Here is a 14,126-nt window from a genome sequence, read left to right on the forward strand (position 1 = left end):
CCAGTTAGATTTTGCGATCGAGTCGGATGCCAAGATTTTGAAAGTCGACTGGCGAGGGATTAAAAGCACAAGAAATACGAGAAGCAGATGACGGGAGAGTACTGGCGTCCCACGTGAGATACCGGCCAGACCTGGCTCGAGAACGAACTTTTAACCCCTTACGTTCCAGAGATGCAAGTCCTCGGCTTAGCCCCACTCACACGGTGCATGAAACTATCCTGCGGTGTCTACGGCGATTAGCGTTATGGTCACAGACTCTATAATTGTCCTCGTTCTTACTTCTTAAGGTAAACCTGTCACGTCTAACGCAGAGCACCTGGGTGGACGACCAGCGTAGGGGGTATTTACCCCCACCATCAACATATTTAAACATTTAATAGACAATACAGATTTTTTTCATTCTTTCTAGTCTCTCCCCTTTGATTATTACCCATGGCCAAGGATGCTGATAATTACAGAGGTCCACATCATAATTATTTTTATTAAATTTTTATTAATTTAAGACAAGAATGCAAATTATTTTTTTAAAAAAAATGGGGGAGGGGTAAATCAATTAAGAAAAGAAAAAACAAACTTTGTATTCCTTTCTGGAATAGATTTTGTAAATGTATGATATCTACACTTTTGAATAAATAAACTTATTCAAGCAGCAGTAAAAGGAAATTCTGTACATTAGAAAAATGTCGCATCGAACGGCGGATTCTTCTTATACTTTTCCTTTAAGAAACTATAAGCCATGGCTTAGCCATGAAACGCGTCACGTTTTTATATCAACAGAGCCCCCGGGCTGCGCCGTAATTCCATAGCGATTTATGGAGAGCGTCCGGCGCCGACGGGATGGACAGCACGAGTAATAACGGGCTCATTTCCTGAAGCGTTTGAAGAGGGGGTGCACGTGTTTGTTTGCAGAACCCTTGTTCCGGGGCGCATGGTACTCCATGTAAACCGTATCATCTGCACCCGACATGGAACTCATTGTGCCCACGCGTCGTGCCACCTGCAGGGGGAAAAAATCCCAATATTTAAAAAAAACCACAGAAACAGAAGTTGTCCGCAGATCGCCCCATCCAGTCGCCCGTTTCTCTTGCTATAAAGACTAAAACCTTAATCAGCCGTTGGTCTCGTCTTAGATTCAGGAGCCGTATGTCTATCCCATGCATGTTTAAACCCAATTACTGTATTACCCTCTACCACTTCTGCGGGGAGGCTGTTCCACTTGTTTTGGTGAAAGTGCTCACCATGGTTGAGAGGAGGAAGACTGGAATGGGCATGGGTAACACGTTGGCCCAGCTGGTACGCTGGTCAGTAAAGGCAGACAGAGAATACTTACGTGGGTAGAAGATTTGGATCCAAACTCTCCGGCCACCACCTCCTCCTCGGCATCGAGGTCAGAGGCGGCAAGGACCTTCTGAAGAAGTTGCTGCTGGTCCTCCCTGGTAGAAAAGGCCAGATCTTCCTCCTCCATCCCTGCGAGTTTTGTGATGACCTAAAAAGACAATAATAGATAAAAACAAACTTTAATGTGCAAGTTCAGCTGGAGCAAAAATAAGTCTTGAGACGTAAAAGTTCCACTAAATCAAAGAGAATTACCTTAAAGCTGTAGCCCTGATCCACCAGGAACCTCTGCCTTTTGGTGGAATAGGCCATTTCTTGAGTGTCCTGAGACACCAGGGAGTAGAAGAAGGCGTTGTATTCTTCCGCCACCATGCCTTAAGAAACAGAACAAAGGGTTAACCTGGGAAGAGACGCGCGGTGAATGTCAGCGGCCCCCACGACGACCGTAATAACTGCCACCAAAACATACATTTGCCTTCAAAATCCATTTACAAAATTTATTTATTTTTTTGGAAGGGGGATTTCTTTCTGTTACCTTTCTTTGCTCTCAGAACTCTTCCGAGACGCTGGGCCTCCTGTCTCCGAGACCCACCATGCGACGAGATCTGAATGAGCACATTGGCTTCGGGCAAATCGAAGGACGTGTCTCCCACCTAATCGGAGGTAAACAGCGTTAAACATTCGCCGTGAAACAGCCTACCGTGGTTAAAGCCGTTATTTATCACTCATCAGACTCTTCACTGCTGTACATTTTGAGCATCGAGATAAAGGTCTAACGTTACGACCGTATCCGGGGGTCCGGAGCAGACATTTACGCACCTTAGAGATAAAGATTGTGTTGATTTTTGGGTTGTGTTTGAAGTTTTGCAGAATCTGCATTCTCTCCCCTTGAGACGTCGGGCCGTAGATGTAAGGTCTGGGAGAGAGAAAGAATAAATCAGTAATATTGCGTAATGTTAGCTTGTTGTTGTTACTTCTGTAAGGCGCTTTATTCCGTTCGCTTAAAGCTGGGAGATCGCGTAACCAGACCAATTATGATCAGCGGCGGATCAGCTGCTAACTCCCCCAAATCCCATCCTCGGTCTTCCCGATTTTGACGTTTCTAATGAGGCTTTTAAAAAAAATAATGACTCTAAACTTTGCAGATTAAAAGATCTTTCAGGAAGATTTAGGGGACTGCCTTCAATCTGTCTGAAAGGAGATTAGCGGGATGATGATGGGAACGTTATTAGTCTTTGTTCATTGTTCCGTGTGAGCGGATAAGGAATGAATGCGCCGACTGTGACAAAAGTTCACACTTCCCCATACATCTGGTGACCGCAGATCCCCAAACCTGATCCCCGCTTTCTAAGAAAGTAGCTAGACAGCCGGTTAACTAATTTGGTGCCATTAAGGGGAGCGATATTCTACTCCGACCCCCCCGGGTGTAAGGCTTCGCTATTCTGTGTTAAAAGAAAGAGGGAAACGAGTGTTTCTGCTCAGTTTTCCAATTTTGGGCTGTTTGGTAGAGAATCTTATACCTGCAGAGCCTTACAAACAGTAACAGGACTCTTGATGCGCCGCTTTACTGCAAGTACAAGTTAGAATATAAAAGAGGGGGTTTCGGGGACGAAAACATCGGCAACGGCAATAAAAATTTAAAGCAAAATCTTGCTTATTCCTTTCAGAGATCCGTTTGTTTCACCTGCCTAACATTACATCGGCTGTGGGGTTTAGACAATTTATTGCAAATTAACATTAAAAAAAAAAAAACCCATCCAAGCGGTTCGGGGTCCTGCGAGCCAACGTTTAATTCATAGTTACTTGCAGGCAGAAGCAGCCTTTCCGGTTATATATATATTATATATTTTATAGTCACACAATACTCTAAAATGGTTTCTTTTCCTCTGATTTGATTTGTTTCTAATAATGACCGGTCTGCTACTTTTATCTTGCCGGAAGGGCCACAAGAGAGAACAAACCACCCAATCACTCGCACTACATGAGTGTTTGCTTCAGACGCACGGGTCTGAGGACTGTGTCGCTATGCGTTTCCATGCAAATCCTCATGCGGACTACACTGACCAAGTTAAAAGCGGTAGCACCAAACTGTCCCGGATCTCTGCCTGTAAAGTGGTTTTGCTCACGGGGGGCTCAGTTCGCACAGAGGGTCCCGCCAGGGAGAGGCCTAGTTGCTATTGGGCACCACTTACTTGTTAAGCCTGATGGCGTACTCCTTCAGCGCAAAGACATTGTCCGCAAACACAATGATCTTGTCATTCCTTCTCTCGTGGAACTTAATCAGGAACTGGCACGCTCGGAATTTATTGGGGTTCATGGTGTATAACAGAATGCGCTTCTTTGTTTTGATGGCGACGTATTCTCTGTAGAACTCCGGAGACATCGGGCACCAGACCTGGAGATAAATAAATAAGCGCGATGGAATAAAGGAGCATGTCGGCCGACCGGGAGCCAAGCGCGCACTCAGAACGAGAAAGGATTCTTAATGAATAGACACAATCCCCTTCATTGCCTTTAGAATACAAGTACTTAATACATGCGCGATTTACCAAGGCAACGGGTCCCTCCGGCCCTCACAGACAAAAAAAATGTCTTAATCACTGCTTTTATGCAGCTACCTGGCAACGCGGGCCAACATTCGCTGGACGTGAGGATGAATGACGCGCCAAGAGTTGCGTACGGGAACTAGATGAGGATTTTTACTGCCGTTTGTCAAATCAGTGATTTTTTTTAAAGTATTTTCCCTAAACATGCACATTTATTTTGTTAAAACTGGTCAAAAACTTGGTTGTCTGTTAGAAGTTGATGAAAACGCCGCTAAGATTCTATATAATTCAGGAAAATGTGTGTTTGCTGTATATTTCATAGGATCCCCAGCGTGTGTGCAAATCTGACGCTCCCATTGGTTACAACAGGTGTGCTCTCCTGCCAGCGATTGGCTGCATCGAGCGTCCAAAACCGGGGGGAACCGGAGAGAGGAGGAATCGTCTAAAGCTAGGGAGCTGCGGAGATTTTTCAGACAGTGTTTTTAAATCCAGATTAAAGTAATATATTGATTATTTTAAAAGGCATTCAAGTTTAACGAAGCTGCAGTTTTTTTCTTTCTTCTTTAATTAAAATCATAACGGTAAAATATATTATATCTCCACTGACAAAAATTAAAGCCGTGACTCGAACTAAATATAACCAGATATTGTGCATAGAATTGTTAAAAACAAAAATTCCCTGCAGATTTAATTAACGAAGATAAACATTATTGATCAGGACGGACACACGGACTCGGATTTTATCAATCATAAGTATCAAGAAACGGGGAGAGCGACGGCCTCTCCAGGGAACACAAACTACAGGCTAAAGGTGACCCCGGCCATTAAAGCCGGTCTGGTGAAATCAGGAAAGCAAAGAGCTATTTTAGCCCCAACCCCTTTGTGTTTCCTTCCAGCCGTACGCACTTGTCTGGCGCTAATTGAGCAGGAAAACGACAAGCGGATTAAATCACAAGCGGTTTCAGGTCGCCGGCTGAACCCCTAACAGCCCAGGGTGCAAAAAAACCCCACGAAATTGTCACAAAATCCCTGTTTTGTGCTAAACACTTTTGGTAACAAGTTTCGGCTCGAATCATGTTGTTCATTTTCACTACTAAATTCTTTAATGATTTACTTTTATAGAGCAAAATGAAGCCAACTATATTTCCCTAACTAATATCTCAACGTCGTGCGATTTCTATTATATAAAAACAAATTTAACACATATTTAACATAACACAAAGCGGACGCAGAAAGGATTTAATTCACTCACCTCTGCGCACTGCACCTTGGCTATGTAGCCATTATTCTGCAGCTCCATCCAGTTGGCTTCATACAGTTTTGGACCAATCAGGAAATTCAAATCAACGATTTTATCGTCCTCCCTGACGAGCGTCGCCGTGAGACCCAGCTTGCAATGAGCTTGGACTATAGTCAGGACTCTACGGAACATCTTGGCTGAAAGCAAATTAGACCGCGATAACGTTAATGTGTGACGAAGGGCAGCGCAAATCTCATAATTCATACACTTTTTGTCATTAACCCTAAAATGCCAGGAGCGGCTTTCTCAGTCTCCAAACATCAGAGGAAACGTGTAACCTTTTAACTGGCTGCCTTGAAAGGCTTCATGAGGAAGGTGGGAGAATACAAATCCTTAAAAAAGTTTGCTACGTCTATAATCTACAAAAGATAATTGCTTAAGAATGAAATAAAAAGGACTTAATTTTTATGTTTTCCATTTTTCACTTTTGAAATCAAATGAACTTCGTGACGTTTTAAAAATGCCTCCTTAATATTAGACTACCTGGAATGGTGTGCACTTCATCCAGTATCATCAGCCCCCACTCCTGGCTTCGCAGCCAATCCATCACACGCTCAGCCTCCCAGGACCGCTTCGTCGTGTGTCCCAGCATGGAGTACGTGCTGATTGCGATGGAGCATCCTATCGGCTTGTCCTTCGCGTCCGACGTGAAGCGGCAGATCTGACTGTCATCGATGGTCGACCACATCTTAAACTGGGCTTTCCACTGTTCTACAGACACAGCAGAGTTTCCCAGGACCAGGCAGCGCTTCCGAACCGTACACGCAGCGGTAACACCGACCAACGACTTTCCGGCACCTGCGGGAAAAGGAGGAAACTTAGGTCTGACCTGAACAGCCCTCTTTCCTACCAGGACACTAATATTTTATGTTAAGCATTTGCAATGTGTGTTTTTTTATTTTTTTATTATTATTTATAAGCCCCCCCCGAGCTATATAAACACTTGCACATAAACCACAGAACATTGTGCATTACATAAACCATTCCTGCATATCTATCCTTATTAAGCAATTTTACAAACATTTAAATCCATATTCTAATAACACAAATTCCTTGGATCTCTGCGCATTTTAACTTTTCTTTGGTTGCTTCATTTGTGTCTTTTCTCTTTACATATTGAAAATATACCCCAATATAATTTCCTTTCCTATAGTGGCGTGGATAGTCCTCCTCCTCAAAAATGATCAGTTTATTTGCATAGCAGCACATTGCCCCGTGTGTCAGGGTAGGATCCTCACCGCAGGGAAGCACTATGACCCCAGAGCGGGCACGTCCGTTCCCGAACATCTTGCGCAGACTCTTCTCCTGGTATGGGCGCAGGACAGCTGTGGGCTTCAGGTCAATGTTAATGTCAGGATTCATCGTGTCATTTCTGAAGTCGTATTCTGCCAGCAGAGGGTATTCCAGATGAATACATTGCTTCTGAAGATCTTCTATTTTTTCCTTAAAAATAAAGAACGGTTTATGATGCGATCATTCTTTATTTAAAGGCTGCGGCTCACGGAATACATGCCAACAAAAACCGCTACCTGTTTGACCTCAAAGGATACAGTCTGGGTTTCTTCCTCCTCCTCCTCCTCCTCTTTGTCCATTTGTTCATAAAACTCGAACAGGTCAGAAGGCACATCTGGCTTGTCCTGAGACTCGGGATTCTGCGAGGTTGAAGGACCCCCGGCTGCTTCATTCGCCTTGGAAATCTAGATCAAAAGAAAGCGATCAGTCAAGCACGAATAATGGTTAAAAGGTGACGTTTTATTCTGAACAAACAAAAAGCGCTGACCTTAAAGTCGTCTTTCTTAAAGAATAAAAACAGTGGCAGAAAGACGCCAAGCGAAAAAAAACAATCTACATGCGAGTAATAGCAATCAGAAAACTTTTTTGAAAAATAATTATGCAGGAACGTGCACCAAAAATATTTACAAATCATTTTATGCATTTGCAGGAGTTTGATAAATTCACCATTTTGTGTTGGTACTCGCTAAAAATAATTCAACAACCAGTAACTGATCAACTCAAAAGGGTAGGAGATGCATAGGGGAGGAAGATTTAAATATTTAAAGTGCCTGAATAGGTACAAGAGACATTTTTGTTGCAGTTATATTACAGATTATAAAGGTTGGACAAATGGCATTATGTATTGTGGTGTTTAATATCAGCCAGCAGGTGACAAGCGGTTTATGGATCAGGGCCGGGAAGGTAAAAGCGTCAGACTTACCGCAGACTTGCTGGTAAAAGTTTCCGTGATGAGCTCTGTTTCCTCCCCCTCTGCGTTCCGCAGTCTGCAGCTTCGGATTACCAAATCTTGGAGAAGTTCCTGAATAACCTCTGGATGCGCGCTCTCCACAAAGTACCTGGAATGGTCCACAAACAGGTACATTTCAGTACACAAAGCTGTAATAGGCAATGATTGCCCTCTCAGGGGACATGCAACTCGAAATATAATGGGTAAAGTGGTAAACACAATAAATACAGATCAGAGTATGAAAATTGAGAACACACTTTATGTGTGAGTAGCAATGCTAATACAAAGTGGTAAAGTTGCCATGGCAACCTAGTGATTGCTTCACTTTGCACCGGAATTCCTATGTATTCATACATGGGACACAGTCTCAATGAAAGGGGGGAGTTTACATTATGGGAAGTTGCTGTAAAGTACCTAAATAACATTGTCCACCCCAAAATATGGAGTCCACCTGTCACAGGACACCCTCACCTGTTGTGTTTCAAAACAAGCTTCACTTTTCCATAACTGACCGTGCAGAGCTGCAGAAAAACAAGAGGAACACATGTCAGAACGTCAAGATAAAATCTGTTTTGATCTGTGGTCATCAGATTTTTTTTTTCTATCACCGAGAGGAATCATTAACAAAAAGCGTCCGTACAGCTAAACTCACCTTAATAAACTGCACGATGCCATCTGGCACACCGGTTTTGCTCAGTTTCTGCAAATACTCGATGATATCGCTGGTCTGCAGCCCCACGCTGACAGCAGCATATAAAGAATAAGCAGTTAGTTTATATTCGTGGACGTGGACGGGTCTGCATACGGGCTCAGAGATGGCTACCAAGAAATCTTGAGCATATTTGTACACGGGAGAGAAGGCTTCGAGGAAGATGTGACCATCAGGGGCCTGACAGGAAGAAAAAAAGAAAGAAAATCACTGCAAATTGAACGCATTAACTTAACCAAAAATAATAATAAATCTAGATTCCCATATAGGATGCGGTCATGTATAGTTTGTTGTGGGAAGTTCTATTATAATGCTGTATGCTGCATTCAGTAGTTAGCCATTTGACATGAAGAGAATCCATCCCAGAAAGCTCCCGACCTCCACCTCACCGGCTGCTCATTTAACAGCCGTTTCAATCCTTAAGTGTTTGTTAATGTTTTATAACCAGTGGCTGCTGTACCCAAAACCTCACAATCGCCAGGATGAAAGCTTTAATTGCAAATATGTGAAAATAAGTCATAATATGGCACATCGGGGAAGAAAGCTCTGGTTTCAATGTTATTCCTAGTGGAATCCAAACAGGCGATCACTGACTCTACGACACATGGTGGTCTCCAGCAGACCTGTGCAAACGGACCAAAAACTTTTTCAAATAATTTGTAGTCCCTCCGTTTCTTGCCCCTTTGGTTCGCAGGGTTTTTCCCCATTTGGAAACAATATTAATTGTCACTCACACTCACTCTCAATGTCTTCCCACCTTCTCCACCAATCACTTCAGTGTCCCCGTCTCCTTTCCCACAGCCCCCTTCTATCTTTTTTCCCAGTGCACTTCTTCTCTGTATCAGCTGTTATCTAGGTATTTCTCCAAACGGGCAGAGCCTCTGCACACACCCGGGAGAGACTGTCTCCATGTTGCACGCCGTGTCTCTGCACTTTGTATGGAAACATTCCTAGAGGCCAGGATATTGCAGATGGATTTGCGGACAAAGTACATAAACTCTGTCAATAGAACAAGAAGAGGCGGAGCTGCGGGAAAGGAGACGAGGGAGGGATCAGCAGGCAGGAGAGTGTGAGTGAGAGAATGAGAGAGTGAGTGAGAACATGAGAGCAACAAAAATTCGGAGACCTCTGCTTCGTTGCATTTCTCATCACTTTTAGGGACATTAGGACGGAACTGTCAAATTTCGTTAAAGTCCGAAAGCACAAGTCTAATATCCAGTGTGCGGCCTGAAAACTCCTGCAACACATCATGCCAACAAGGCTTTCTGTGATTTTAGGTGAGAATCCAACACATACCACCCACAGTGGCCGGGACGCATGGTCTGCCTTAAGGGGCATTTGCAGTCTGTAATCTTTGGCTCCGTATTCATCGTGCTTGGTGCCATCTTCATCCACCTGCTTGCCTGCAGCAGAAGGAACGGCTTCTTGGTATTCACCGCCTGGCCCCTCATCCTCTTCATCCTCCTCATCATCATAATGACGCTTCTTGGACTTCTTCTTGTCTGTCGGATAATAAATATGCAAATTACATCTGAAGCTAAAACAAAATATACTTCTTACAAGACCACTGACATTCAGATGTATGTTTTATGGTACTGTGATCTAATCCCGTTTCAAGAGTCCCCTAACTGAGACGTCCTGAAAATGTCCCGAAACTGAGTATTTGGGTCCCCAGAACTGCTGTTAATCCTTAAGATAAAGTAATAATTCCAAGGAATCATTATCTGTTGCTTTAAGCGCCATCGAGGTCCTCAGCACAGCGTGTATGGACTTTCTAGCACCGGCCAAAATCTCCCATCTGACACCATCACCAAATAACATATTTATGATACTAAGTGTATGATAAAATAAGCGTTTTACACGGCAAAACATTTTAGAAACTAAACCCAACCATCTGATTTTTAGATTGTAAGCTCACACGTGCAGGGCCATCGCCTCTCCCGTACCAACATGACTTATATTATCTTACTGCTAATTTGTATATTGGGAATTATAACGCTATCGATTTCACCGTCTGCTATCGTAATAAAGCTGTAAATAATGTGACGTAAACTTTAACCCCTTAAGGACAATGGCCGGTCCCTAAACCTATTCAAAACAATGCATTTTGAGCCAGTACATGTACGGGCTTTGTCATTAAGGGGTTAAGGACGTCCCGCACTCTCTGTTTAGAGCATTTTATGTTTTATTCCAGGCAGCATAAACACTATATTAATTCTGGTCAGGATACAGATTGAATTCACTGCCACAGCAAGGCATTTAGGTAAAAATTGATAAATATTAATATTTAAGGGGCACAACCCCTTCAATAGCAAGGTCCTGGTAGTCTTAGAAGCTTACACTCTAACTGCACGACTTGGCTCCCAGCAGCGTAATACCCTAAACCCCCACCACTAATACCCCAAACCCCCACCACTAATACCCCGTGACAGTAAGCCACCAGTGCCCTCATGGGGTAAAGCTGAGGGGGCTGTTTGCTCACCCCTGTCCGACTTGTCTTTCCTTCCCATGTCGCAGCGTCTCTACGCCACAGCAGCTCAGCTTGAAGCGATCACTTCCTGTTGCTTCTCTCGCTTCCGGTATCTGCTACGAGTACTCAGAAGGGACAATTAATGATTCGCGTGTTCGAGAGCGCCCTCTGGCGGCGGCTGGGAAAGCAGTTATCTGCGCTGACATCGTACGGTTCCGGCCTCAGGAGGGTTATAAAGAGGGCAGTTAATTAACGGGGCAAGAAGAGAGGAGGGCAGTTAATTCACGGGGCAAGAAGAGAGGAGGGCAGTTAATTCACGGGGCAAGAAGAGAGGAGGGCAGCAGAGGGGACTTTTAAATGATACGTAATTTTTGCAAATCAGCTAAAAACGGCGACCCTGACCACAGGCGGAGACTTGGCAATCAGCTGATTATAGTGAGGGGCCCCTAATTGTGTGCTTTACGGGGTCCCTAATATTGCTGTTTACTACTTAGATTGGAATAATCTGCAGTCATTGATAACGCCATAAAGATCCCACTAGCAAGACGTTGCAGATCTGGGGCGCCCCGATATTTTGTGCAAGTACCACACAGGGGGAGAATTGGCAGCAGGACCCAGTCAGGGTGCAAACGCTGCTTTAAGTCCTTGCTATTCTGAGCGGTAAATCTTGAGGTAGTGCCGGTCTTGGCGTACAAACTGTATCCGTTACTATTCCCACGGGCGGCTCTCTCGACATGATCCAAAAGAATTATCAATTTTAAAATTACCGTATTTTAGCGTAAATTGTCAGGCTGGAAGAATCTTAATTGGCTGGACTAACGATTCACAAGGTACATGCTAAAAATCTAAAATGTAGCAAAATAAGAATTGGACGAGTAACTTCCCACCCTTTAAAACAAAAATAGAATTTAAATAAATGCACCAATCCGAATAAAGAGACGCCACGCGGTTAATGGCTTTTAAGGTTGTATCGTACCAATGCATATTTTAATATCAAATCTACAAACACATTTGAAACCATTGAAAAAAAAAAACAAAAAAAAATAAAATAAAAATATTTTCTGAATCTCAGCCAGCTGAAGATATAGACATCTAGAAAATTATCTCTCAGATATTATATATATATACGTATCTTTCATTCTAAATAAACAATGTGCCGATAGAAAAACAAAAGGTTCTCAAGAATACAGAAATACAGAAATTAAGGGGCAAATCAGGCAGATTATGGATCGTTGTGGCCGAGAGTTAGGATTCTATATCTCATTTCTCCTAAAAAAAAAAAAAAAAATCAGTAACAATTGACAGTTTGCTCAGAGATTTTCAATTCGATTTAACAAATTTACAGAATTCCAATCAATGTTTTGTACAAAAAAAAAAAAAATATTTAAAATAAAAAAATAAATTAAAATAATAAAAAAATAAAAATCTCACAATTTCTAAGCAAATAAACGGAAATGCTTTTTTTTTTTCTTGCCCGCAGATGTCATTAGTTTAGTACGTACCATGAAATTTTGTGTACAATACAGAAAAATCTCAATTCGAGTATTAACGTAATAAGGAACTTAAAGAACGTTCTAGAATTCTCTGCGCGTGGGTATTCCGGACAGACGTGTTGTATGCAGTTACCTTTACGGTGCTCGTGTACGTGTAACGACGTTCTAAGACTGCGATCGGGTGCAACGTCCCCAACATCCAGAACCGTGTTAAAGAAAAGGAAACGCCGAACCGGCGTAACCCCGGCACAAAACGCTATCTGGCAGCCCCTCGGTTTATTTACCGCGTCGCAGGATTTCATTTCAGTAACCGCATGCCCTGCACGATGCATAGTCAAATCAGACGGCATTCGAGGACTCTCAGCAGAGTGAGTATGTATTGTGTTCGACCGATGCAGCCCTCCAGGTCCGGGTCGGCCGCTCATGATACAAAGTTAACTCCTGACAACAAACAATCTCGTGGCGGCTTTACAGATACATTTCATTGTGAATTTGGTATCCGAGACGTATCGCGAGTCTCTTCTGAATTCCACGCCAGAGATATATTTCTCGTAGGTAATCGAATGGAAATTCTTGCATAGATTTGTACAGCGCTACGGAGTCTGCGGGCGCTCTGTAAATGAAATGTGATTTAATGTAACGTAATTACAATGGATAAAACGAGGGGGAAAACCAGTGATACGTTTTATCGCAGATACTGAATCCGGGACAATCCATTTCATGTTTTATGGATACATTGATTACCGGGATCTAATTCAGCCCGTGATTGGCTAGCCATGTTTACCCGGAAGTATCAAACTATCCGAGATCTCTAACCCTCCTCATACGCTTAGGGCACCGAAGCATCATACGCCGCTCATAAAACACGCTACAGCAGAATAATACCCCCCTGTCTATGGTAGGTGAGTAAATATGATGTATTTCTGCCTTTTCTGGCATTAACCCCTAAAAGTTATTTTGGGGTTTAGGTACCTGGGGGTCTGGCAAGAGGAGAGGGCAGAACTCTTCTGCTAAAAAAGTCTCCGCTAAATAGGGGTTAATTCCCCTGGAGGGCCACACTGTCCCCCACTAGGTGCTGGAAAGTAAAGAGGGACGTATATAACGCTGACAGACGTATCGCTCAAAACGAAACCTCAAAATATTTACAGAAAATGGTTTAAAAAAAAAAAATACGCTGTACATTAAGGAATCCTATGAATGCCACCCAAACATTTACAATCAGGTGGGAAATATTACAAATTCCCCAACGTTCAAAAGTTTGGGGGTCGCTTGGAAATTGCCTCGTTTTTTTTAAAGAAAAGCACATTTCCTCGTTTTCCAGGAAAACGGCTCAGTGACCCCAAACTTTTGAACAGGAGATCACTTTGGGCGAGATGTGGGATATTGTAATAAAACTATCTGCAGAAAGAGGAAATTAATAATACAAAATAACAACGGTTCTCGATTTAACATGATAAGCACCAAAATGTAAAAAAAAAAGCCAAGATGAACCCAATATTTGGCCAACGCATAATTTCTTGATTTCTATAAACCCTTTTTACGCTTTGCTGGAGCTTCTCTCTCTCCTGCGGCAGATTCTGGTTCAGAAACACGAGAGACAATCATTTCATTCACACAAATCTAGCGTTTTAGCCGCAGAACGTCGATCCCTTCATCGTAGAACAGATTGCGGGTTTCAGAGGCCATCGAGGTCTCTTCTTCATTTTATTCATGTTATACCCCCAAACCGGATAGCTCATCTCTATAGAGTAACCAACAGCCGCGGATACTTCCAATAAAAGTATCAAGTCCACTAAATACGCTCCGTACCCACCGATGAAACCCAAAGTGAATGAAATCAGTAGAAAATTAGGAAACCATCATCTAAAACAAAGATTCAAGTTTAAAAAAAATACAAAATTTACAGACTTATTTACAGCTACTGCAGGGAATTCAAAGGATCCTGGTTAGCAACCCGCTGTTCAGCAAACCCAATTTAATATAATAAAATAACCCAAAACCTCCTAAAATGAGCAGAACAGGCACTAAAAT

The 14,126-nt window shown here is 42.9% G+C and overlaps 1 protein-coding gene across 1 annotated transcript; it reads right to left on the reverse strand.

Moving 5' to 3' along the window:
* Positions 1 to 531: 531 nt before the first annotated feature.
* ERCC3 (ERCC excision repair 3, TFIIH core complex helicase subunit) lies at positions 532 to 10,704 on the reverse strand. The gene is made up of 15 exons (XM_053471636.1): positions 10,615 to 10,704; positions 9,429 to 9,634; positions 8,076 to 8,312; positions 7,895 to 7,944; positions 7,397 to 7,532; positions 6,711 to 6,878; positions 6,420 to 6,624; positions 5,665 to 5,979; positions 5,134 to 5,318; positions 3,528 to 3,730; positions 2,155 to 2,251; positions 1,871 to 1,988; positions 1,591 to 1,709; positions 1,331 to 1,486; positions 532 to 997 (listed from the first exon to the last, which is right to left on the reverse strand). Exons 1-15 carry the CDS (start codon positions 10,640 to 10,642, stop codon positions 863 to 865), a joined length of 2,358 nt encoding a protein of 785 aa, XP_053327611.1. The 5' UTR covers positions 10,643 to 10,704; the 3' UTR covers positions 532 to 862.
* Positions 10,705 to 14,126: the final 3,422 nt, after the last annotated feature.

The sequence above is a fragment of the Spea bombifrons genome, chromosome 7 (assembly GCF_027358695.1).
Source record: "Spea bombifrons isolate aSpeBom1 chromosome 7, aSpeBom1.2.pri, whole genome shotgun sequence".
NCBI classification, from domain to species: Eukaryota; Metazoa; Chordata; class Amphibia; order Anura; family Pelobatidae; genus Spea; species Spea bombifrons.